Source organism: Nycticebus coucang, chromosome 18, assembly GCF_027406575.1.
Source record: "Nycticebus coucang isolate mNycCou1 chromosome 18, mNycCou1.pri, whole genome shotgun sequence".
NCBI classification, from domain to species: Eukaryota; Metazoa; Chordata; class Mammalia; order Primates; family Lorisidae; genus Nycticebus; species Nycticebus coucang.
The window spans coordinates 78,459,882-78,486,659 of record NC_069797.1 but is presented as its reverse complement, the minus strand read 5'-3'; the positions used below and the strand labels follow the sequence as shown (position 1 = coordinate 78,486,659).

General features: G+C 51.6%; 1 protein-coding gene across 2 annotated transcripts in view; it reads right to left on the bottom strand.

Annotated features, from left to right (window-relative positions):
* The window catches only part of RPTOR (regulatory associated protein of MTOR complex 1), a 333,344-nt gene that overhangs the window by 122,612 nt on the left and 183,954 nt on the right, over positions 1–26,778 (bottom strand). For both annotated transcript variants that reach the window (XM_053568488.1, XM_053568489.1), the window contains exon 7: positions 6,461–6,520. In XM_053568488.1, coding sequence (XP_053424463.1) covers positions 6,461–6,520 — 60 coding nt within the window. The remainder of the gene's footprint in view (positions 1–6,460; positions 6,521–26,778) is intronic.

The window sequence follows — 26,778 nt, the reverse complement described above, 5'->3', positions numbered from 1 at the left end:
GCAGTGTCATGAGGCAGCAGGTCACTCCCCTTGCAGGGGCCAGACCGTCCAGCCTCTCATTCTGTCACACCCACACAGCACCTGCCCTTTGAGACCAGACACCTGGACACATAAAACCCATGTGCCTTCCTCACAAGACCTATCCTAACATCTCCCTCTGAAATTCACACTTATGAATGTGGAAGAACACGTGGGACCCGGGTCTGACTCCTCCGGGCTCTGCACTTCCAGCTGTGGCTTTGGTAGGTCACTTAACCTCCCTGAGACATGGACACTTCATTTACAAAATGCAGGAAATATCATCACCCAATCCTCTAGGGAGACAGAAGAGAGTTAAGATGAGTTTCTCAAAGAACCTGGAACTAAGATGAGGGCTAAATAAACTCAGCAGGTCTGATTTAGTTGTTACAGAAAATTCCTTAAGTTTAAAGTAAATTAAATCAGAAATGTTGGAATTGACAAAATAAACTAACTTCTAAGTCTAATATAACAAACATGAAATTCTATGAGGAGCCTAATTTATGTGTAGGACATGTTCACTTTGTAACCTGAGACTTAGAGAAAATATTCGCAAATCATTTATCTGATGAAGAACATGCAAAAATATATATAAAGAGCACTTAAAACTCAGTAATAAAAAGACAACCCAAATAAACACTGGCTTAAAAAATTTAACACTTTGCCTTGGAAAACACAAGTGGTGGCAAATAAGCACAGAGAAACTTGCTCCAGGTTGCCAGCTCAGTGGGAAGCAGAGGGAGACGCGCTGTGTGCCCACAGAGCCAGCCCATAGGGGATAGGATAATGTTGCAAACGTTACAACACTGAGCTGTGCCACACAGGCCTTTGTTTTGATGACAAAGGCTGCAGTTTTGGCAACACTGTGAAGGAAATGGAAGTTCTCAGTGCTGTGTGCAGGCCCCCCTGGAGCGGCCTCATCCACATTGTCAGCCTAGACCTGAGCATCCTCCCTGCCCGCCAACCAGGATCCCTGATAGAGGCCTCCCTGGGGTGCCTGTCTGATCTAGACCTGAGCATCCTCCCTGCTCGCCAACCAGGATCCCTGATAGAGGCCTCCCTGGGGTGCCTGTCTGATCTAGACCTGAGCATCCTCCCTGCCCGCCAACCAGGATCCCTGATAGAGGCCTCCCTGGGGTGCCTGTCTGATCTAGACCTGAGCATCCTCCCTGCCCGCCAACCAGGATCCCTGATAGAGGCCTCCCTGGGGTGCCTGTCTGATCTAGACCTGAGCATCCTCCCTGCTCGCTAACCAGGATCCCTGATAGAGGCCTCCCTGGGGTGCCTGTCTGATCTAGACCTGAGCATCCTCCCTGCTCGCCAACCAGGATCCCTGATAGAGGCCTCCCTGGGGTGCCTGTCTGATCCATGGGCACCTGCTGCCTCATTTTCTTTATAACCTTAGAGGGATTAGGCAAGGTGCCGCTGTCTGATGAGTGCAGGGGACCTGTCCCTGGCTGTGCTGCAGCCCTCCCACACTGCTGCCAATTTACGAACACTCTCTCCCCCGTGTGACCTCCGGGGGTTTTGTTTTTGCCACTTCCACTTCTAAATTAGATTCTGGCACACCTTTACTCATCAGTGACAGGCAGATGTAAATGAAGTGCTGAATTGTCACCTTCAGGCAGCCAATATCACATATTATATATTATGGTGGAAAGAAAGGTACCTTGGAATTGACACCAGTATCTTTTGGTGGCAGTTTTACTTTCAAACATAATCTGTGTGTGTCTCCACCACGATTCTGTGCCAGTGACATGCGTGTGGCCCAGCATCTGTATACAGACCTCCCACCCACAGGGCTCGAACACAGGCCATGGCTCGGGGAAGCCGCCTGTGTAGTGTTGCAGGTCCCGTTATCTAGAGCAGTGGTTCTCAACATTTTGGAGGTCGAATGACCCTTTCCTCTTTCACAGGGGTCACCTAAGACCATCGGAAAACACATATTTCCTATGGTCTTAGAAACCGAGACACCGCTCCTCATGTGTGGGGGTCACCACAACATAAGAAACTGTTTTAAAGGGCCACGGCATTAGGAAGGTTAAGACCCACTGATCTAGAAGGTGGGTGATAGTAGCAACTGCCTTCAAAGGGATCAGTGGGGACAGACAGGAGATACCCGTGAGGCCCCTGACAGGTGTCTGGCACACGGTAGGTGCTCAGTGCATATCCGGTGGCACTGTTCTTGATTCTCAGCCACGAGAACCGAGGCAAGCATGCCATCTCCAGCATGAGATCAGGGATCATCTTTGAATGGCAACCAGAGGTAAATTAACCAAATGCCTCAGAGCCAGAACCAGCCCTGGGTCCAGGGTGCCCGCCTCCCAGCCTGCTACTGCTGATCAGGGTGGAGCTCCTGAGGGGAAGCAGAATGCTCACTTGTCCAAGACCCTATGCTGTCAGCTCCTCAAAACATGCAGCACATACCGTCAGTGTTAGTCACCCGCACGCCTGGTATGATGGGATGGTAACATGGTGCACAGACGAGCTTCCGCATCCCTCAGACTCCCCAGAGCTTTCCAAGAACCCCAATATTTCTAGCCTGTTTAAGCATTTCATTACTTTGTTTCATGAAAAATGTCCGTTAATTTCCAAGCATGGATCTTACTGCCACTCTCTCCGAGGATGCAGAATACAAATGTGTGCCGTAGCGGCAACAGGCCCATCATCAGGCTGCCAGGTCAGCGCAGTTGATTAGAAGGGGGGGTCGCGGGAGGAAGCCTCATTGTAATTTACTTCCAGACACAGCAGCTTAATTAGAAAACAAATTCCTTCCTAGTTTTAAAGACTGCCAAATAATCACGCATGTGCTACCACATCCCATCCAGGCTTGTGCTCTGACTACAAACACCATGTTCTGTGCTAGGAAGGGGTTAATATTTGCCATCCTCAGGAAGTCTATCTGAGCAATTGTGCAGAGGCAGCCGTTTGAGATACACCACATCAGCTACAGGATTATCAGGCAGCAGCTCTGAAGTGTGGGACTTGTCCGTTTCTCCTGTGATAACAACGAGGACACTGGTGGTCAGGTCAGCCTTCTGACCACAGCTGCCAGCAGGGACAATGTCCTAGCCCCTCGTGACTTGGGTGGTGGGGCGGGAGCATGGAGTGTGTGCTGTGCCTCACCAGGCTCTAGGTCCCAGGCTCTCCACTGAGCTTCCCTGGCCACAAGGCCACCTGCTGTGTGTTCAGCAGGGCAGCATTTCACCACTCAGAGCAGTGCACGGTCCCTACCAGAGCACTCTGGCTCCCTGGACCACAGCACAATAAGGGCCAGACGTGCAGGCCAGGCATACATCCCCTGAGAGCAGATGGCAAGGACGTGGGCCTGCCGCCAGGTCCCTGCATGCCAGACGCTGCCTGGCTCCTGCGGTCTAGCCTCAGCACACCACGTCAGACGCACACCAGGACTGCCCTTTGCTGGCACAGAGCAGGGGAGGGGCCCCCGGGAGGAGGAGGCAGACATGAGATACACATTTCCACGGCAGGGCTGAGCCTGATGGAAATGAAACCCAGTCACAGAGGCCTCTTCCTCTGACTCATCTGCATTGGATGACTCACCACACCAGGCAGTGGGGCAGAGGAACAAGCGACACCCTCACACTTAGTGGTGACAGAGGCATTCTCAAGGGAGAGAAAGTGCTATGTGATGAGTTGAAATGAAAGAATAAAACCCTATGAAAAACTGTTCAGAATCCCTGAAGAGCTAACAAAAACCAACATCAAGGTAACTGAGCTAGCGTGTGCTCAGTGCCGTGAGGAGTCCCGGCATTTGTGCACCCACAGGAACTGTTCCTGATCTGCGTCTCTCTGGCCTCACTCGGGGTTCCATAGGTGCTCTGCTCTTGAAGGGCTCCCATCTGCTCCACAAAACTGTGGAGTTCAGAGTAACGACCTGCTAAAAAATGAATGATACCAAGGGACCAAGCAAAAGAGCCCATTTCTGTTTGGTCCTAGAACTGTAATTAAAGAGCTATCCCTCGGCTGGCCTGGGTCCAAGATCACATCACCCACAGAGCCACAGCGCATACCCCACAGATGCCTACATGTCGCTCTGCATGTAAAGGCATCCCAGACTGGGGAGGGGACAGCAGTGAAAATACCCCCTGAATTCACACCAGCAGAGATGCCAAAGTGAAGGACACAGTGCCGGGAACCTCGAGCTCCACTTCTGGACAACGGTCAGGGACGCAGGGACACATGGGGACAGCACCCAGTTGACCACGGGGATCTCCAAAACCTCACCCAGTAGCCACTCTGACAGCTTTGTCAATATTGTGCAAACTTTTTTTTATTAAAACCTCTCAACTATTCAATGGGAAAAGATATCTGCATATTATGAACTGGACAAAAGCCTGATACCTAGATCTACAGAGAACTCAAATTAAGCAACAACAAAAAAAGCCAACAATCCCCTATATCAATGGGCAAGTGAGATGAATAGAACCTTCTCTAAAGAAGACAGACAATGGCTACCAAGCACATGAAAAAATGCTCATCATCCCTAATTACCAGAGAAATGCAAATCAAAACCACCCTAAGTTATCACCTAACCCCAGAGAGAATAGCCCACATCATAAAGACTCAAAGCTACAGACGCTAGCGGTGGGGGGGGGGAAGTATTATTGCAAACTAAAACAACCCTTTTGGAAGGAAGAATGGAGAATTCTCAGAGAACTCAAATTAGACCTCCCATTCGATCCTGCTATCTCATTACTGGGCATCTACACAGAAGGAAAAAAATCATTTTACCACATGGACATTTGGACTAGACAATTTATTGCAGCTCAATTTACAATCGCCAAATTGCAGAATGTATAACATGGAATATCATACAGCCACTAAAAGGATGGTGACTTTACATCTTTTGTATTAATTTGGATGGCGTTCCATGTCAGCAGAAGCGGCTGCTGCGTTCTCCCCAGTGGTGGGTGCCCCACTGTAGAGAGGCACCACAAGGCTGGGTGCCCCACTGCAGAGAGGTGCCACGGTGAGGCTGGGTGCCCCACTACAGAAGGCACCATGGTGAGCTGGGTGCCCCACTACAGAAGGCACCATGGTGAGGCTGGGTGCCCCACTACAGAAGGCACCATGGTGAGGCTGGGTGCCCCACTGCAGAAGGCACCACGGTGAGGCTGAGTGCCCCACTGCAGAGAGGTGCCACGGTGAGGCTGCGTGCCCCACTACAGAAGGCACCATGGTGAGGCTGGGTGTCCCACTACAGAAGGCACCATGGTGAGGCTGGGAGCCCCACTAAAGAAGGCACCATGGTGAGGCTGGGTGTCCCACTACAGAAGGCACCATGGTGAGGCTGGGTGCCCCACTACAGAAGGCACCATGGTGAGGCTGGGTGCCCCACTGCAGAAGGCACCACGGTGAGGCTGGGTGCCCCACTGCAGAGAGGTGCCACGCTGAGGCTGGGTGCCCCACTACAGAAGGCACCACGGTGAGGCTGGGGGCCCCACTACAGAAGGCACCATGGTGAGGCTGGGTGCCCCACTGCAGAGAGGTGCCACGCTGAGGCTGGGTGCCCCACTACAGAAGGCACCACGGTGAGGCTGGGGGCCCCACTACAGAAGGCACCATGGTGAGGCTGGGTGCCCCCACTGGCACGTGCTTAGGTATAGTGTTCCTGTATGTTTTCTCTGATAAACAAGGTGAGTACTTTTCTAGGAAAGAAACTTAGAAGTAGAATTGCTTTTGCTATCTAATTTAATAAATTTAGGCCTTAGCTATTTTAACATATGATTTCAAATATTAAGAATTAGAAAATAATTACCTCATATGCTAATTCTAGAAAAAAATGGGGCACAGAGCCAAAGGGTTTTAAATAACTCCCATCATTTTTCCATAGTGCCTAAGTCCTCCACGATGAGTCAAATCCACATACAAACAAAACAATGAGGGTCAAGTTTAGGAGATATTATTTCAGATCTAAACAGATCAAAACAAGAGGCAAGAGTCTGCCCAGAAACTCCATGGGAGGCAGGTGCAATTAAAATGCTCCATAAAGTACATCTGATGAAAATGTGGCATTTTATTATTCAGCTTCTGAAATCAGTTTGTGCTGAGACAGTAAAATGAGTGGGGGTGGAGGAAGGGAAAGTTACAGAATATTACAGGGAATGTTTAAGAAAATTAGGTAGGTGCTGAGCTGTGATCCGGCAGAAGTGATTTGTATGTGTAGCAACATGCCTTTACTTTGGTGTAAAGTCTGGAGTATTTTTGAATGTTCAAACGTTTCAGCTTTTCATACTTTTCCTTTTAATGTGGCCTGTGTTGGGCAACATCCTACACTAAGCACCAGAGTAAGGATGGCAAACAGTCTTAATCAGAGAACAAAAGAAACATCCCACATGAAGGGGGACATCCCCACGTTGATGCAAAGTCCTGAGAACCTGTCAGATCCAGAAAGCCACAGGAGCTTGAAAATCTCACTTACTTTTCTATCAAATCCAGTGTGACTCCAGGCACCAGACTCACACATTTCTGCATGCAAAACCTGCAGAGAAAGAAAAGACTATGAGTGACACAAGTGGAATATTTAATGCAATAGAGCAGCAGAAACCAGAAAGAGTTAAAGGTGTGGAGGGGCTGCTGTAGTAAACAAATACACTCAGGGAATCCAGAAGAGAGAAAGCCACCTGCAGCCTCAACGAGCCCCTCCCGGGGCAGGAGCCAGGGCCCGACCAGGCTGAGCTCCAGACTAGCCCTGGGAGTGGGCTGCAAGTGGCGCCTCCACTCTGAAGAGCCTCAAAGCACACAAAAGAAACACATGTGCTGTTATGCGACTTTCAGGGTGAAATCCTGCAAGGCGAGCTGAGAGACTTCCTAGTGGGGGCACACCCACCCTGGGGAGCTAGCGCACAGCGGCCAGGCGCTCGTCTTTCCCTTCCCCTGCCAGGCCTACTGGCATAAAAAGACAACTTAGCATATTTAGTAGGAGAAATGTATGATCCACCTACTTTCAAAGGTAAGACTAGTGCCTGTCACACATACAGCGGCAGGTACATGGCAAGCATCACACCTACAAAGCACACTCCCGTGTGTCACTGGCCGCAGGGGAAACAGACGATGGGAGCAGGACTCCGGACCTCTAGAGGAAAGCCTAGCATGGGCAGCAGAGAAGGTTCTACTTTTGCTGCAGCTGCAGTAGCTAGCGATTCATCGTTCAAAGAACCACAGAACTAAGTGAGGCCCATGCTTGCCTGCACTAGAGAGCAGGTCTCTCCTGTGGGCACAATAAGCCAGTGGCCCAGATGCTTCCCAGGGCCAGTCAGTTGTGTTCTGAGCAGATCCTTCTGTTGACTTCGTTTGCAAAGCTCTGCTTGGCCACTACTCTGAACCTCTGCAGCCTCTGATGCAGCATAGAAACCTGTAGCCCCCTCAGCAGTTGCAGTAAATCAGAATCACTCAATGGATAAAAATGACCTATAGGAAATGCATTCGCAGATCGGAGCCTGTGCGAACTACACTAGCTGTTGACTGCTTTCTCCCACAACACCCATCTTGATTAGGATTTCAGGAGTCCAGTATGACAGAATCATTTGTATCAGGCTAATCCTTTAGCCAATAACAATAATAAACTCAGGACCCCTCCACCCCCACAAAGAAACCCATTTGAAAAAACCAAAGAGAAAATAAATGCAGGCAGAAACTGGAAAGACCACAATGCTGAAAAGATCCGGGCTCTGGGTGAGTCACCTTCACCAGCTTTCCCTGCGGCTGCTCCTCAGTTCATAGGCACTTGGAGGCTAACATGTAGTTAAGAGGAGCAGTCTTGCGGGTGGAGGGGTCTGAGATCAGGATTCAGGCTGCCAGGACATTGCAGGAAAAGCCTTAGACAGGGGAGCCAGAATCTCCACATAACCTTCCCTCAATTCCAAGGCTGACTCCCAACTGCACAGGCACAGGACAAAATTCCAAGGTCCCTGTATAGGACACCTAGCAGCTGCAAACACTGAGCAGATTCCAACATCTGTGTGCCACTGTGAAGGCATCCCAAGTTGGGTCCGAAAACACATGGGGCTGTTCACAGACAGCCAAGAGGGGTCACGCCTTGGGTTACAACCACATCCCAGGGTTAGGAGCCACCTGAGAACTCAGAGCAAGGCCACCAGAGACCAATCCAACAGCCAGGCCTCCATGAAAGCAGTGCAGCTCCTGTAAGAATAGCTGGACACTCCCCAGAGGACAACAGCAGAAGGTCTCGCCCACAACAGATAGTATACTTCCTAAAATCAAGAGAAAATGTCAATAAAGGCTAGATTTTGGAATTAGTAGAGAAAGACTTTAAATTATAAAAACAACTTAATTATTAAGTTGGAAATAAGTATTATTATGAATCTATCAAAAACATAAAATTCCATTAAATAGGAAATTAAAACAGGAATATCACATAATATTAAAATATGGCATGAGGATATGAGCAATAGTCACACAGTTAAGTCAGTCACTGAAAATCCACAGATTTCACTTTAGCCAAGAACACAAATTCTCTTTACACCAGAATTGCTAACAGCTGGTTTTGTATTTTACACCAGCAGTTCTCAACCTTTGTGGCACCAGGGACTGGGTTCATGGAAGATAGTATTTCCACATGGGGGTCGGGGAAAGGGTTTCTGGATGACTCCAGCACACGACAGCTGCACCTCAGACCATCGGGCATTAGGTCTTGTAGGAGCAGCAGCCCAGATGGCCCCCAGCCCGCAGGTCACAGAAGGTTCCTATTTCTGTGAGACTCTAATGCCATTGCTGGTGGGACAGGAGGCAGAGCTCAGCCAGGGACACAAGCCCAGGGTTGAGGACCAAAGTTTTACACTACAGTAGACTCTCCACAGCTGACCACCACTGACCACCTCCTTATGTTGACCACATGTACTTGAGGGAACTCCTTATGCTGCATCTCTGCATGTGACCAGCTGTGACAGTCCCTGGGCACTCGGCTCCCTGTGTTCCTCCACCTCCCAACATCAGGGTGTTGCAAGGAGAGGAAATGTAAAAGAAAAGGCAGAGATAGAGCTAATAAAAATGACTGAGAACACCTGCAGAACTGTGTGGACAGTCATGCAGACACCACCGCCTGTGTGGAGACAATCACGCAGACACTGCAGCCTGTGTGCGGACAGTCCCGCAGACACCGCAGCCTGTGTGCGGACAGTGCCACAGACACCGCAGCCTGTGTGGAGACAGTCATGCAGACACCGCCACCTGTGTGGAGACAGTCACGCAGACACCGCAGCCTGTGTGCGGACAGTCACGCAGACACCGCAGCCTGTGTGCGGACAGTCACGCAGACACCGCCGCCTGTGTGGAGATAGTCACGCAGACACCGCAGCCTGTGTAGAGACAGTCACGCAGACACCGCGGCCTGTGTGCGGACAGTCACGCAGACACCGCCGCCTGTGTGGAAACAGTCACGCAGACACCGCCACCTGTGTGCAGACAGTCACGCAGACAGCTCAGCCCGTGTGGAGACAGTCACGCAGACACAAGTGCCTGTGTGCAGACAGTCACTCAGACACCGCAGCCTATGTGGAGACAGTCACGCAGACACCGCAGCCTGTGTGCGGACAGTCACGCAGACACCGCAGCCTGTGTGGAGACAGTCACACAGACACCGCAGCCTGTGTGCGGACAGTCACGCAGACACCGCAGCCTGTGTGCGGACAGTCACGCAGACACCGCAGCCTGTGTGGAAACAGTCACGCAGACACCGCCACCTGTGTGCAGACAGTCACGCAGACAGCGCAGCCTGTGTGAAGACAGTCACGCAGACACTGCAGCCTGTGTGGAGACAGTCACGTAGACACCGCAGCCTGTGTGCGGACAGTCTCGCAGACACCGCCGCCTGTGTGCGGACAGTCACGCAGACACCGCAGCCTGTGTGCGGACAGTCACGCAGACACCGCCGCCTGTGTGGAAACAGTCACGCAGACACCGCCACCTGTGTGCAGACAGTCACGCAGACAGCGCAGCCCGTGTGGAGACAGTCATGCAGACACAAGTGCCTGTGTGCAGACAGTCACTCAGACACCGCAGCCTATGTGGAGACAGTCACGCAGACACCGCAGCCTGTGTGCGGAACAGTCACGCAGACACCGCAGCCTGTGCGCAGACACCGCAGCCTGTGTGCGGACGGTCACGCAGACACCGCAGCCTGTGTGCGGACAGTCACACAGACACCGCAGCCTGTGTGGGGACAGTCACGCTGGGGACAGTCACGCAGACACCGCCACCTGTGTGGAGATAGTCACGCAGACACCGCAGCCTGTGTAGAGACAGTCACGCAGACACCGCGGCCTGTGTGCAGACAGTCACGCAGACACCGCCGCCTGTGTGGAGACAGTCACGCAGACACCGCGGCCTGTGTGCGGACAGTCACGCAGACACCGCCGCCTGTGTGGAAACAGTCACGCAGACACCGCCACCTGTGTGCAGACAGTCACGCAGACAGCTCAGCCCGTGTGGAGACAGTCATGCAGACACAAGTGCCTGTGTGCAGACAGTCACTCAGACACCGCAGCCTATGTGGAGACAGTCACGCAGACACCGCAGCCTGTGTGAAGAGGTCATGCAGACACCGCAGCCTGTGTGGAGACAGTCACGCAGACAGCGCAGCCCGTGTGGAGACAGTCATGCAGACACAAGTGCCTGTGTGCAGACAGTCACTCAGACACCGCAGCCTATGTGGAGACAGTCACGCAGACACCGCAGCCTGTGTGAAGACAGTCATGCAGACACCGCAGCCTGTGTGGAGACAGTCATGCAGACACCGCAGCCTGTGTGCGGACAGTCACGCAGACACTGCAGCCTGTGTGGAGACAGTCACGTAGACACCGCAGCCTGTGTGCGGACCGTCACGCAGACACCGCAGCCTGTGTGGGGACAGTCACGCAGACACCGCCACCTGTGTGGAGATAGTCACGCAGACACCGCAGCCTGTGTAGAGACAGTCACGCAGACACCGCGGCCTGTGTGCGGACAGTCACGCAGACACCGCCGCCTGTGTGGAAACAGTCACGCAGACACCGCCACCTGTGTGCAGACAGTCACGCAGACAGCTCAGCCCGTGTGGAGACAGTCATGCAGACACAAGTGCCTGTGTGCAGACAGTCACTCAGACACCGCAGCCTATGTGGAGACAGTCACGCAGACACCGCAGCCTGTGTGCAGACAGTCACGCAGACACCGCAGCCTGTGTGCAGACAGTCATGCAGACACCGCAGCCTGTGTGGAGACAGTCACGCAGACACCGCAGCCTGTGTGCAGACAGTCAGGCAGACACAGGTGCCGACACTCCTCAGAGCCTCCTCACTGCTTGGCAGTCACTGCCCTGGTCCTCTCATGTGCACTGTAGAACTCTAACCACATTCTGTGACACGTTATGATCCACTTCATAGATGAGGGACATCTGTGAACTAGGTGCACATCATGAAGATGACAAGTAATGACAACAATGAAAAGACGTGAAGAGCTTCTGGAGAGAAGGAGCACGTCATGTTAAACGAAACAAGAATCAGATTAATGCAGGAAACAGGAGGACAATGGAGTAATATTTTTTAATCAATTGAAGAAAAAGAAGTTAAAACCTAGAATTTTATATCCCGCCAAACTGTCAGTCAAAATGCAAGAGCAGAGGTCTGCCGTGAGGAGATCCATGAGAAAGACAGCTTCAGGCGATAAGCTCCAGTTAGAGGGAGGTGACACTCAAAGAGATGAGGACCCGTAACGTGGGTGACGTTTCTTGCACAGTGTCTGTCATAACCAGAATTGAGCCCTGGGTACTGGCCTGTGGTGCGGAGGGGTAGGAGCACTCACCAACATGGGACCACCATTTCACAGATGTGCCAAGAGTCCTATAAACTCTTGGCACATCTAAAAAAGGGCCAAAAATTCAACAGAAAAATGAGTGCGAGACTCAGGCACCTCTCAGCTGCGGAGGTGCATGTGCCATGGAAAGACAGGCAACGCCAGGAGACATCAGAGAACTGCAAGTCAAGACCAGGCACAGGTACCTCCCCAGCTCCCCCCTTATGGGAGGGACAGCACGGAGCGCTGGCGAACGTGGGCGCGTACAGGATCTCAAACATCGCCATAGGAGAGTAAAATGTATAAGCACTTTGGAAAACACTTTACTATTACCTCTCAAAATTGAACATTACCAGAAGCTATGATCTGGCAACTCTATTTTTCATTACACAAGAAACTACTGTATACTTCCAAAGAACACATGGAAAGGAAAAGTCAACACATCACCGTTCTGAAAAGCAAACATAAGATGCACCAGTGCAAAGAAAACAAACAGGAAAGAGAGAGGAAGCACCCAGATGTGCGGAAGTGAGCGGCAGGTGCGCTCAGCCGCAGGGCCCAGGGCACGATGTCACAGCCGGTTATGGGAAGCCTGCAGCACACTCAGCATTACGACCTTTACTAAATTTAAAGTCTGAGAGAAAAGTAGGAGTCTTATTGAATACAGAAGATGCAAAGTGACCAGTCAAAAGGCCACAGAGTTCGGGGCACTGACACTGAGCTGGGAGCAGGGCTCGTCAGTAGAGGAGTCCCACAGTCAGTGCAGGGGTTCTCAGTGTTCCAGTTGTTGTTGGCTTGTGGGTTCATGGGTACCTGTTATGCTGTGGTCACAGACTGATCCCTTTTCCCACATTCCAGCCTATTGAAATGGCACTGCCTATCACTCTGCCTGTGTGGTACATCTATGTGTGAAGGGGATCCCATGTGACCTGTCACGGTCACAGTGTTTTTGACAGCCAAGCACACAGACTCTGGGTGATCCTGTTGTGAGACCTGCCAGGCCACTAGAGCCTCCCTCCAAGGAGCAATAATCCGGGACCCCTCTCTGGCCTTATGCCATGAACAGGTGGCAGCGGGTAAGCGACTGGCGCTCCGGGCAGGTGACAGGCTGTACACCCTGCTCCCTGGGCTCCAGGAGGCTGCTTGGGGTGGGGTGTGGTTTGGACAGACACAGGACTCTGCCAAACCCTGGCTGAAGACCTGGGGCAGGGCCACTGACAGGACAGGCCGTCACCCTGTCATTTAGATGACACCCTGATATCATCTAGCATCATGTCCAAGTTACAGATGGGGAGAGACCCGCATTCAAGGCCTTTCATCAGGTGGATGTGGAGGGCAGACAGGTCAGTCCATGTTCCAGTCCTTACCCCAAGGCACTAGTCCCCACTGGCAGCCACAGGCCAGCTGGTGCTCAGGAGCTCTAGGATGAGGACAAGGCCATGAGGGACTAAGTCATTAATATGATTTCACATCAAGGCCCACAGAACCCTACAGGGCAGGCGGTGGCCCCTGGGCTTCATGTGGCCCCTCCCATAGCACAGGCTCAGCGGCAGGGACAGCCTGGGTTGGGGGCATGTCTGGAGGCTTGTAGGGGTTAGAAGGTGGGCAAGCACTTTGCTGCTTAGAGGCCCCTCGCTTGTTTCAGAGTATGCCGAAGGCCGGGCCTGACTTGCTCCAGGAAACTGGGGCAAGCATTGTCTGTGTCTGGAAGCACAGCACGTCCACACCCCCAGTTTCCCCTCCACGGGTAACCCAGCTCCTTCCCTGCACATACCCTAGCCAGGGGCTCTCTCCTGGGCAACATGGCCACTCTGGCCTGGAACTTTCTTTGCTGGGGGGACTATCCCTGGCAGGACGTCAGAAGCGTTTCGCCTCCACCCATAAGATACCAGCACTTCCACCAGCCCACTTGTGACAACCAGTGTATCAAGACACTGACAAGCGTCTCCTGGGGTCAGACTGCCCCCACCCAAAGCCACAGCCTTAGGGCATCTCTCGCACATTCCAAAGCATTCTCTGCTTTCACTCTTCCTTCCTCTCTCCCCCAATCAATTCTCTACCCTGCAGTCAGAGTAAGCCTTTGAAGAGGAAATACAAAAACAAGTCTTTCCTCTGCCAGAACCCTTAGAATTAAGTCCAAAGTCCTTCCCTAGGCCTACAAAGGCATTATATCCCCATAAACTTGCACTAACATGTCCCTGATTTCACTTCTACTCTTGCCAAGTTTAACAAGAAATTTGTGAATGTTTGCTGCTCTAATTCAAGCTCAGTCATTCTCACAACAGCACAAAAAAACATGCAATGATGAATGCCACACAGCAAGACGTGGCCACACATCAACACGAGCATGGCTGTGAAACAGACCCAGATAAACTAAGGTCACAGAGCCCACGAGGAGCTGCCTGGGCGGTGAAGTCTGCAAATAATCATCAGACCCTGTGTTCCATTTTAAAATGGAATTTGGGGAAATAGTGTAAAGTGGCGACATATACACCATGAAAAGTAAAAACAAGCAAAATTCTTCAACTCTCATATTTTATTTAATCCAGGTTTAAAAAATACCAAACCACCCCACATGAATCAGCATGCCAATCATCTGATATTTTTAACTAAACATGATGCCATTTGGTATTATTAGAAAAAAAAAAGAAGCTTTCCCAATTTGTAAACTTTAAATAACTTTTACTTTTTAATGTACAAAAAAACTTGCTCTCTTTAGCAGCCTCAGGCCCACAATCAGGACAAGATACAAATTAAGTTCAGGAGTCTGCCATTTCAAAATTGCCCTTCACGCTTCAGAAGCAAGCTGGCTGAAAGAAAACTAATTATTTCATTAGTAAGAGAGCTACAGGCAAGCTCCACATCTGAGCTTTGTGCTAAGCCACGTGATAAACAGACTCTGTCCGTGTCATTCTGTGCCAGGGCCAGGCCGGACACCAGAAGTCCCTTACGTGCCTGTTAAGGGCAGGAGCCTGGCATGGCAACAGATAGCTTCCTTGAGAAATTAGATTGTGGCTAAAAGGAAAATGTCCTTTTTTGAAAAAAGAAATGCATATTTAAGTATTTGGGTGGTAAAACATTATAAAGTCTATAATTTACTAAAAACACCCACAAAAATGAAAAGATAGAGCAAATAATTGTAAATTTCAGGGGATATCTATGCATAGACATGTTCATTTTATTATTCTCTCTGCAGTCTCTGAAATGGTTGGAAACTGTCCTACAATAAAACACAAGGCGTGGGCAGAGAGGGAGGGTGAAGTGTACAGCACAGACACTCCTATACTCACGACTCAATGTCAGGAAAACCCTTAAGGAACAAAACTAATTGTTCTAAACTTGTGGAATTTGTTTCTATTTTTTAAGAATGCCATGATTGAAAAGGAGGATCCCTGCCATTCTCCCTCCACTATCCTTGAGATTACCAATAATGAGCCTGATCTACAAAATCGCAAAACCCACACCCCTTCCTCCAAGTGTAAGTCTTTCCATGGGGGTGACCCCCACAACCACCAGCCACAGGACAAGGACTTGGGTGCACAGCACACCTCCTGGGGCTCTCCCAAGTGGCTGTGGCCCTCGCTTTGTGGATTTAGAAACTGGTCGTGGAGGGGGGAGGTTAGGGTGGAGGGAGGGTAATGGGTGGGGCCACACCTACGGTGCATCTTAGAATGGGTACAGGCGAAACTTACTAAAGGCAGAATACAAATGTCTACATACAATAACTAAGAAAATGCCATGAAGGCTATGTTGAACAGTTTGATGAGAATATTTAAGATTGTATATGAAACCAGCACATTGTACCCCTTGATTGCACTAATGTACACAGCTATGATTTAACAATAAAAAAAAAAAGAAACTGGTCAAACCTCGCTGGGACAACATACTCTCCACACTCCTCAGCCCGACCCGAAGCTTTCCATGCTCTAACCTAACATACTAAGAATGGCCTTGGCTATGTCCACACTCCACGCAGACCAAAACAGAAGTGCCTGGAAGAAGCCAGCTGAGTCTGGAAGAGGGACAGTCAGAGAACCAGAACTTCCCCATGAAAATGTGTGCAGAGCTCTGACCTGGCTGTGAGGTGTGAGTCCATGTTGCACTTTCGGACCTGGTATTAAAAGTGGCCAGGAGGTGGCTGAGCTGCAGGAACCAAGGACACAGGGAGATGGTGCTGAGCGACCCAGGGGACGTCTTCCACTAAACACACCTTTTGTGTTCATGCTGGGTCCTGCCTGGCCTTGTCTGGGATGCGAGATGGCCTGTGGCAGACCCTAAAGCTCAGTTTACTTAAAATATGTGGTGCTTTTAAATACAAAGAACCAAATACTTGAATTACAGCCTCTGTTCTCCTTCTGTCTGGTCACCTGAGCTGCTCTCTCTGTCTAAGCAGTCATGCCCTGGGCTGGTGCCCCTCTGATCAATGACTCAGGGGCTGCAGAGGCCCCACCAGTAACAACAGCCAGGCAAAGTCTTCTCAAAACCATCCTGGAGTTGGCCGGGCATGGTGGCTCATGTCTAGAATCCTAGCACTCTGGGAGGCTGAGGCAGGTGGATCACCTGTGCTCAGGAGTTTAAGACCAGCCTCAGCAAAAGCAAGACCTCTTCACTAAAGACTAGCCAGGTGTGTAGCAGGTGCCTGTAGTCCCGCATACTCAGGAGGCTGAGGCAAGAGAATCACTTGAGTCCATGAGTTTGAGGTTGCTGTGAGCTGTGACACCACAGCACTCTACCGAGGGCGACAAAATGAGACTCTGTCTCAAAAAAATGACAAAAGTGTCCTCCACAAAGCCTTTTGAAGTAAGCACCGTGTACTTTACACCTAGAGCGTTCTTCTGAGTCCGCACAGCTCCTTCTCACCCTCCCAGTTTAACCCCTGTCTAACCTGAGGACACCACCAGGAGGTGTCGGAATTAGGAAGACCTGTTGCTCCTCAGTGGGGCCGGAAGACAGACCAAAGTTTTTATAACTAAAGACAAAATTGAGGGCAGCACCTGTGGCTCAGTGGGCAGGGTGCCGGCCCCATATGCCGAGGGTGGCGGGTTCAAACCTAGCCCTGGCCAAAACTGCAAAAAAAAAAAGACAAAATTGAATATTTTGTCCATTAAAAAATAAAGTAATTAAAACAAAAAGCTGAAATGTGCTCTCCTCCACCTGCCTACACTCTGGGCCCTCCTTCTAGCTCAGGCCACCCCACAATGTCACCTGCAGCTCTGATAGAGTCACACTGGGACCACGGTATTGTGGGGCATATGTGTAATGCTATTCCTCCTGTCCCACAGGGGGAGCCCACAGCCACCCAGATACTTACGGGGCCAAGCCAAAGAAATCTCGGCCACCAGGAAGCGGAGCCTGGATGGGCCAAGGCTGGAGGGTTCGCGCACCTTCAGTCCACTAGGAGGAACATTCGCTTTATGCCTCCAGATGAGGGGGAAACACGTGTGATGCAGCAGCTCAGACTCGGCTGAGGAAACCAAAGGAGGAGAGGACAAAAGAGCAGGGAGAAGAAACTCATGGGAAGGAAGAAGGGCAGGGTGAGGACTGGGGGTGGGGTGGGGTGGCAGTGAAGAGCAGAGTGCGCCATCCATCCTGTGGTCGGTCTGGGAGAGAACTCACGTGTGACCCTCACCCTGACATGAGGTGTGTGCACGCCCTTTCTGACGTGTGAAACACAGACAGTACAGAACTGCACACCCCACAAGCCCGTGAGTAGCGCGCACTGCAGTGGAGGCTCCCTCGTCCGGTGGCGGGCACCCTGCAGGTGCCTCTGTTGAGCCCAGGGCTCTGCGGAAGCACCAGCTGAGGCCTGCAGGTGTTTTCCAGTGAATAGGTTCAGGACCTGGACTAGAAGCAAACCACGGTCTATCTAGCTGCCTCCCTTAGGGGTAATCTTGGGGTATACTCCCCTCCTTGCTGGTCCCCGTCTCGTAGCACCTAAATTCTCCCTCCCCTCCTGTCTCCACTGATGGCTCCAATTATATGCAGGGAAAATAAAGTGCCCAGAACATGTTTCTGAATATTAATGGCACAAGATGATTTTAACTTCTTGTGAATGGAACATTCATCAATTACATAGTTTCAGAAGTACCAGCTCCTGCGTTCAGCTGCTCATTAACCTAATAGCACCAGATGGACACGATCACGGCCCCGCTGGCTCTGGGACACTGTGGGAAGGCCAGCCAGAAGCGCGAACCCACCTGGCTGTGCAATGTCTGTGGCAGCCGAGTGCTGCGGCAGCAGTGAGTCAGACACGGGAAACGCAGCCGCAACGGGCTTCTGCAGGCCCCACACACACTAGTACCACCAGCCAAAACAGTCCCACTAGAGCCTGAGCTAACTCCTGGCATTCTAGTGGCAACAAATGAATACACAGTGATTTTCTAATTAACTTTTGTGGTAAACTGCATTCTTTAACACGCTGACACACAATTTGTCCTTGAACTCCTTGGCGAGGCAGGGTGGCTGGAAATACGCAAGTGAGTTCCATTTGTCATTTGTAGTCCCGCGGATGTGTCCCTAGCTATGGTGCAGGGCAAAAGAGCCCAGGCATTACTCCACAGAAGACATATAAACGGCCAATAAACATGGGAAATGATACCCAACACCGTCAGTCGTTAGGGAAATGCAAATAAAGGAGGGGGCACTCCCCCTCAGGACAGCTCGAAGGAGATGCATCAGGAAGACCCTGTCCTAATCCTCTGTGAATACTCACAGTTTTAATAGTTTTCAATCATATATTAAAATTTATTGGTAAATTCAGAAATAACAAGAAATTGCTGCATATACTAATTTAGAATTGCTTAATAAAGAGACTAAGAACGTGGAGCGAGGCTGTCCACGCTGGGCTCTAACCAATGCCTCAGTACTCACATTGACTGAAGAGACTGCAGAACCTTCCATCACTCTGACCTCTCAGTACTGGTCCTTTCTTAGAATGATCACAGGGTCTACAAAATAATCTGTCCTTTGCAACATGCAACGTAAGTAAGACTTTCTCTCTGCAATGAAATAAGGTTGTGCTAAAAATGACATCTTCAAGACATCTGTACCAGAATGTTTATTGCAGCCCAATTCATAATTGCTAAGTCATGGAAGAAGCCCAAGTGCTCATCGACCCATGAATGGACTAGCAAATTGTGGTACATGTATACCATGGAATACTATGCAGCCTTAAAGAAAGATGGAGACTTTACCTCTTTCATGTTTACATGGATGGAGCTGGAACGTATTCTTCTTAGCAAAGTATCTCAGGAATGGAAGAAAAAGTATCCAATGTACTCAGCCCTACTATGAAGCTAATTTATAGCTTTCACATGAAGGCTATAACCCAACTATAGCACAAGACTATGGGGAAAGGGCCAAGGAAGGGGAAGGGAGGGGGGAGGTTTTGCTGGAGGGAGGGTAATAGGTGGGGCCACATCTATGGTGCATCTTAGAATGGGTACAGGCGATTGCATTAATGTACACAGCTATGATTTAACAATTAAAAAAAAGAAAAAAAATGACATCTTCATACACATGCAATTTGGGGCAGAATAATTAGCTCAACATTTTGGTAAGAAATTTGGCAACAGTCATCAAGAATGACACACTTTGACCCACTGATCCTATTTCTAGAAGTAAATTCTAAAATATAATATGTCCAAATTAAGGAAAACACCTTTTTTCACATTTTTAAGAGATAAAATCTCCCAATGTTGCCTTGACTGGAGTGTAGTGGTACAATCATAGCTCATTGTAGCCCAGAACACTTGGGCCGTCCTGCTTCAGCTTGGACGACAGGTGAGTGCCACACAATCAGTGCGTGAAGGCTCGCTCCCACTGCGGCTCCCCTTCAGCCTCACGTGCGGCCTCCATCCCAGCACACAGTCCGTGCGTGAAGGCTCGCTCCCACTGCGGCTCCCCTCCAGCCTCACGTGCGGCCTCCATCCCAGCACACAGTCAGTGCGTGAAGGCTCGCTCCCACTGAGGCTCCCCTTCAGCCTCACATGCTGCCTCCATCCCGGCACACAGTCAGTGTGTGAAGGCTCGCTCCCACTGAGGCTCCCCTTCAGCCTCACGTGCGGCCTCCATCCCGGCACACAGTCAGTGCGTGAAGGCTCGCTCCCACTGCGGCTCCCCTTCAGCCTCACGTGCGGCCTCCATCCCAGCACACAGTCAGTGCGTGAAGGCTCGCTCCCACTGAGGCTCCCCTTCAGCCTCACGTGCGGCCTCCATCCCAGCACACAGTCAGTGCGTGAAGGCTCGCTCCCACTGAGGCTCCCCTTCAGCCTCACGTGCGGTCTCCATCTGAGCACACAGTCAGTGTGTGAAGGCTCGCTCCCACTGAGGCTCCCCTTCAGCCTCACGTGCGGCCTCCATCTGAGCACACAGTCAGTGCGTGAAGGCTCGCTCCCACTGAGGCTCCCCTTCAGCCTCACGTGCGGCCTCCATCTGAGCACACAGTCAGTGCGTGAAGGCTCGCTCCCACTGAGGCTCCCCTTCAGCCTCACGTGCGGCCTCCATCTGAGCACACAGTCAGTGCGTGAAGGCTCGCTCCCACTGCGGCTCCCCTTCAGCCTCACGTGCGGCCTCCATCCCAGCACACAGTCCGTGCGTGAAGGCTCGCTCCCACTGAGGCTCCCCTTCAGCCTCACGTGCGGCCTCCATCTGAGCACACAGTCAGTGTGTGAAGGCTCGCTCCCACTGAGGCTCCCCTTCAGCCTCACGTGCGGCCTCCATCTGAGCACACAGTCAGTGCGTGAAGGCTCGCTCCCACTGCGGCTCCCCTTCAGCCTCACGTGCGGCCTCCATCCCAGCACACAGTCCGTGCGTGAAGGCTCGCTCCCACTGCGGCTCCCCTTCAGCCTCACGTGCGGCCTCCATCTGAGCACACAGTCAGTGCGTGAAGGCTCGCTCCCACTGCGGCTCCCCTTCAGCCTCATGTGCGGCCTCCATCCCAGCACACAGTCAGTGCGTGAAGGCTCGCTCCCACTGCGGCTCCCCTTCAGCCTCACGTGCGGCCTCCATCCCAGCACACAGTCCGTGCGTGAAGGCTCGCTCCCACTGCGGCTCCCCTTCAGCCTCACGTGCGGCCTCCATCTGAGCACACAGTCAGTGCGTGAAGGCTCGCTCCCACTGCGGCTCCCCTTCAGCCTCACGTGTGGCCTCTATCACAGGAGTGTGAGCACCATCCCTGCATGTCTGTCAAGAGACGCAGCTCAGGAAGGGCCGGGTTGCTGCGACCAGGCAAACTCTGGACACCCAAATCCTGCTTGTGAAGGATGTCACAGTGGCCTTGAGTCACACCAACAGGATAAGAGCTTTTTGTAAAACAGGGGCTTTTCCAGTGAACACAGCACTCGTGGCTTCTTCCATGGAGAGGCAGCAAAGTCTGGGAGTGGGATTCACCTGAAAGCCTGACTATGCCCACAGTGGCGTAGGCAGTGTTCTTCCTGACCCACCTAAGAGGACCCTCGTCACAGTGCAGCACCTCACTGCCCCTGGTGCGCACTAGGGCACCCTCCTGTGTCCATCAGGAACTGTGTGGAGGGAACGAGGGTGGCCGCCTGCCTGGCGAGAGCTCTGGTGTGGAACAGGATACGTTAAGGGCAACCAGGCGCCAGGTGTTTGTCTGCCAGGAAGAGCAATTTACTGGCAGCACCACAATGACAACATGTTCCTGACAAGGCTCCACATCAGTCCTGTCAGCCTGCTCAGAGCTCCTGGAGGAGTAGGGCCTCGCGCCAGGGGAGCAAAACAACACTGCGTACAGGAGCCACAGGCTAGCAGGATGGGCTGCAGCAGCTCACAGTGTGCAGAGGAGAGCACGGCCAGGCATCCCCGCCTCGACCAGCAAAAATGCCCACAGTGGGACGTCCTGGAGCAAAGCACAGGCACAAATCAGAATAAAGAGAGGGCCTTCCAACAGACCAACAGACTCTGAGTGTAACAGCTGGCAAGGGAGTGAGAAAGAATAAGAAAGACCGACTTATAAAAAGAAGAAACAGTTTAAATGACTGCTTTTCCCTGCACTCACAGAACAGTCTCAACAACAAACATGGACATTAAAGCCTCCTGCCAGAGACACTATTCACATAGTGGGCATGGTGATGTCTGCAGAGCCTCTGTGCTAAAGAGAATTTCCAACCACCATGCCTCTCACACAGTCCACTCTGGACTTTGGTGACAAACTGCAGCTAAAGTTACAACGCCCAGTGCAGTAAACAGTGGCCCACCCAACTGCCCACCTGCCCCGCCACAGAGTCAGCCACACGCCCGCTTTCTCCGCAGAAGGCTTAGGACCCGCTGTGCCTCCCCAAGCCCCATGGGGAGGGCGTTCTACCATGAAGACCCACATTCCCGGAGGAAACCTAGCTTTACAAGACCTGCATTTGTTAGCCACTGAAGTGGTAATTATGAAGAGGCAGAATGGTAAAGAATGGAGCTTTCAAGCCAGAAAATCCTGGGTTCAAATCTTAAGTTTGCCACTTAGTAACTGTAGAACTCTGGGTGAGGAGTCTTTTCATTTATGAAATGAGGGAAATTGACTTATAAAATCAGAATTACTGAGGTTAAAAGAAACTAAGTCTTACTTTGTACCTGGTACATGATAAAAGTTACATATTCATTACAGTGCCCTTTCAGAGTAAAGGCTCTTGCTTGCTAGTTTAACAAAGACTTCCCAGGGCAGGACTGTGCCCTGGGCCTCTTAATGGGCACCAGGGCTGGCCAAGGCCATAATGCAAGGGGACAGGGGGTGCTGTGGGAGCTTCAGGTGGGCGCTGACAACCCACCAGGGAGGGGCACAGGTAAGGCCCGGCAAAGCCACAGCCTAGGGCGGCCCCCTCAGGAGTGGCATCAAACTAGCAACATGAGGGTCAGACCCTGGGACTGGCTAAGGCCTGCCTATTCCTAGGAGGTCTTGAGAAAAACTGTAGATTATTCGATTTTGTGCTGTGTTATTAGAAAGAAAATCAAAGATAAATACTTACATTTTTTCAAGCACACAGAGACTCTGTCTCATCAATCTCCAGTATTTAGTACTTATAAGGCTGCCTAGACTTGAACGGGTTCTCAAAAGAAGTTCTTATTCCATGAAGTGCATTCAACCTCAGAACATGCAAAACTCAGGCTGTTCCACTGCCTCTGCTGGCAGTCCCTGTCTAAAGCTAGCTTTACTGCCAGCCTCCAGTGCATTCCAGTGGTTCTCCTGTCTACACCACTCTGTATACGCGCACAGTGTGTACACAGAAGTGCGTGTACATCCGCAGTGCAAATAGCAGAAACGAGAAAGGAGGCTGATGCTTCCCAGACTAATCTGTACCATTTTAAATTAATGTTGGTGACACTGCAATGCCATCTGCGTGGGTTGAACGGGACAGCATGGATCTGGTGTTCAAAAGAAGACGCCATGATTCGATCTCCGCTTAAGTGACAGTGAAAGTGCTTTCTCCAGAATCAATGATCACCTTTCCATCTACACAAGGGTCATGACATCCTCTTTTAAATGTGCAGCTGTGTGCAACAACTTTTTTTTTTTTGAGACAGAGTCGCAACCGCACAGTGTGTACACAGAAGTGCGTGTACATCTGCAGTGCAAATAGCAGAAACGAGAAAGGAGGCTGATGCTTCCCAGATTAATCTGTACCATTTTAAATTAATGTTGGTGACACTGCAATGCCATCTGCGTGGGTTGAACGGGACAGCATGGATCTGGTGTTCAAAAGAAGATGCCATAATTCGATCTCCGCCTAAGTGACAGTGAAAGTGCTTTCTCCAGAATCAATGATCACCTTTCCATCTACGCAAGGGTCATGACATCCTCTTTTAAATGTGCAGCTGTGTGCAACAACTTTTTTTTTTTTTTGAGACAGAGTAGCACTATGTTGCCCTCAGTAGAGTGCCATGGCGTCACAGCTCACAGCAACCTCAAACTCTTGGGCTTAAGTGATTCTCTTGCCTCAGCCTCCTGAGTAGCTGGGATTATAGGCACCCACCAAAACGCCCGGCTAGGTTTTGGTTGCAGTTGTCATTGCTGTTTACCAGGCCCAGGCTGGGCTCAAGCCCGCCAACCTCAGTGCACGTGGCCAACGCCCTACTCACTGGGCTATGAGACCTGAGCCACAACGACCACTTTTAAGTGCTACCTGACTCAGTGTTACTGCTCCAACCCACAGATGGGTGAATCAAACAGGAAGTCAAGCGACCACTGAAATGCCCAGGAGTTTAAGGAAAGGTGCCAACAGACAAGAAAGCAGTTAACAAATATACTTGCTCTGAAAATGTGATGGAATGCAGGTGCTCTGTGGGTATGACATCAAACAAGAATTTAAATTAATTCAGAACACAGTGATGACAGTATTAAAACAGCAGACGACAAGCAACATTCTTCCCAGGGTGACCTTTGAGAGGCAGGGAGTGAGCCTGGGGGCTGAGGACTGAGTGTTACTGTATCCAAAATGGATTTCTGAGAATGATATTAATAACTCAGTGGCTATGAGAGCCCCACTGTGAGCTGAATAATCTTAATTCTCTCTTAATGCTCCTCTTATGTTAAAAGAACATTCTGTGTGCCTTGCCGCCCTGGGCCTTCTACACACATAACAGACCATCGTGTTTGAACTCTCACAAAGACTCGTGGAGATGCTGGACATCTGCTACGGTCCAACTTGAGGGAAGGCTCCCCGGCCAGATACACGGGATGAGGGACTGGCAGCCATTAGTGCACAGCGAGAAGATAAATAAGTCCAACACCAGCCAAAGACAGAAAGGCAGGCTGCCCACACACCAAAAAATGTCACTTCTTACTTTCCTTAGGGAAATTACCTCATTTTTCAAAGGCCCCAGGTGCCTGTAATTTGACCAAATACACACTTAGTAAACTTACAAACATTATTTCTTAATTTTACCAGTATTAATTACCTCAATGTGAAGATTGAGGTAATTAATTACCTTCAATCTGTATGATTATCTGATATTTAAAAGACATCAAAAAAATTTACAATGTTTGTAAATATAGGTATTTCACAAAGGGCTCCCTGTATGTGACCTCTTGAAGATTCCAGGTGCCCAGGAAAGCTGACGGCCTCACTCACAGGACACCCGCCACTGGCCAGGAAAGCTGACGGCCTCACTCACAGGACACCCGCCACTGGCCAGGAAAGCTGACGGCCTCACTCACAGGACACCCGCCACTGGCCAGGAAAGCTGACGCCCTCACTCACAGGACACCCGCCACTGGCCAGGAAAGCTGACGCCCTCACTCACAGGACACCCGCCACTGTCCAGGAAAGCTGACGCCCTCACTCACAGGACACCCGCCACTGGCCAGGAAAGCTGACGCCCTCACTCACAGGACACCCGCCACTGTCCAGGAAAGCTGACGCCCTCACTCACAGGACACCCGCCACTGTCCAGGAAAGCTGACGCCCTCACTCACAGGACACCCGCCACTGCCCAGGAAAGCTGACGCCCTCACTCACAGGACACCCGCCACTGCCCAGGAAAGCTGACGCCCTCACTCACAGGACACCCGCCACTGGCCAGGAAAGCTGACGCCCTCACTCACAGGACACCCGCCACTGTCCAGGAAAGCTGACGCCCTCACTCACAGGACACCCGCCACTGTCCAGGAAAGCTGACGCCCTCACTCACAGGACACCCGCCACTGCCCAGGAAAGCTGACGGCCTCACTCACAGGACACCCGCCACTGGCCAGGAAAGCTGACGCCCTCACTCACAGGACACCCGCCACTGCCCAGGAAAGCTGACGCCCTCACTCACAGGACACCCGCCACTGTCCAGGAAAGCTGACGCCCTCACTCACAGGACACCCGCCACTGGCCAGGAAAGCTGACGCCCTCACTCACAGGACACCCGCCACTGTCCAGGAAAGCTGACGCCCTCACTCACAGGACACCCGCCACTGTCCAGGAAAGCTGACGCCCTCACTCACAGGACACCCGCCACTGCCCAGGAAAGCTGACGCCCTCACTCACAGGACACCCGCCACTGTCCAGGAAAGCTGACGCCCTCACTCACAGGACACCCGCCACTGCCCAGGAAAGCTGACGCCCTCACTCACAGGACACCCGCCACTGCCCAGGAAAGCTGACGCCCTCACTTACAGGACACCCGCCACTGCCCAGGAAAGCTGACGCCCTCACTCACAGGACACCCGCCACTGCCCAGGAAAGCTGACGCCCTCACTCACAGGACACCCGCCACTGTCCAGGAAAGCTGACGCCCTCACTCACAGGACACCCGCCACTGTCCAGGAAAGCTGACGCCCTCACTCACGGTACACCCGCCACTGTCCAGGAAAGCTGACGCCCTCACTCACAGGACACCCGCCACTGCCCAGGAAAGCTGACGCCCTCACTCACAGGACACCCGCCACTGCCCAGGAAAGCTGACGCCCTCACTCACAGGACACCCGCCACTGCCCAGGAAAGCTGACGCCCTCACTCACAGGACACCCGCCACTGTCCAGGAAAGCTGACGCCCTCACTCACAGGACACCCGCCACTGCCCAGGAAAGCTGACGCCCTCACTCACAGGACACCCGCCACTGCCCAGGAAAGCTGACGCCCTCACTCACAGGACACCCGCCACTGCCCAGGAAAGCTGACGCCCTCACTCACAGGACACCCGCCACTGTCCAGGAAAGCTGACGCCCTCACTCACAGGACACCCGCCACTGTCCAGGAAAGCTGACGCCCTCACTCACAGGACACCCGCCACTGTCCAGGAAAGCTGACGCCCTCACTCACAGGACACCCACCACTGCCCAGGAAAGCTGACACCCTCACTCACAGGACACCCACCACTGTCAATGCTGCCAGGTCTGTGGTTTTGTTGCTTTTCTCACCTCTGATCTCAACCCCTCTCCATACTCCTGTTTCAGTCCACTCAGGCTATTGACAAAAAATATCTTAGACTGGAAAATCTATAAGGCACAGGAATTTG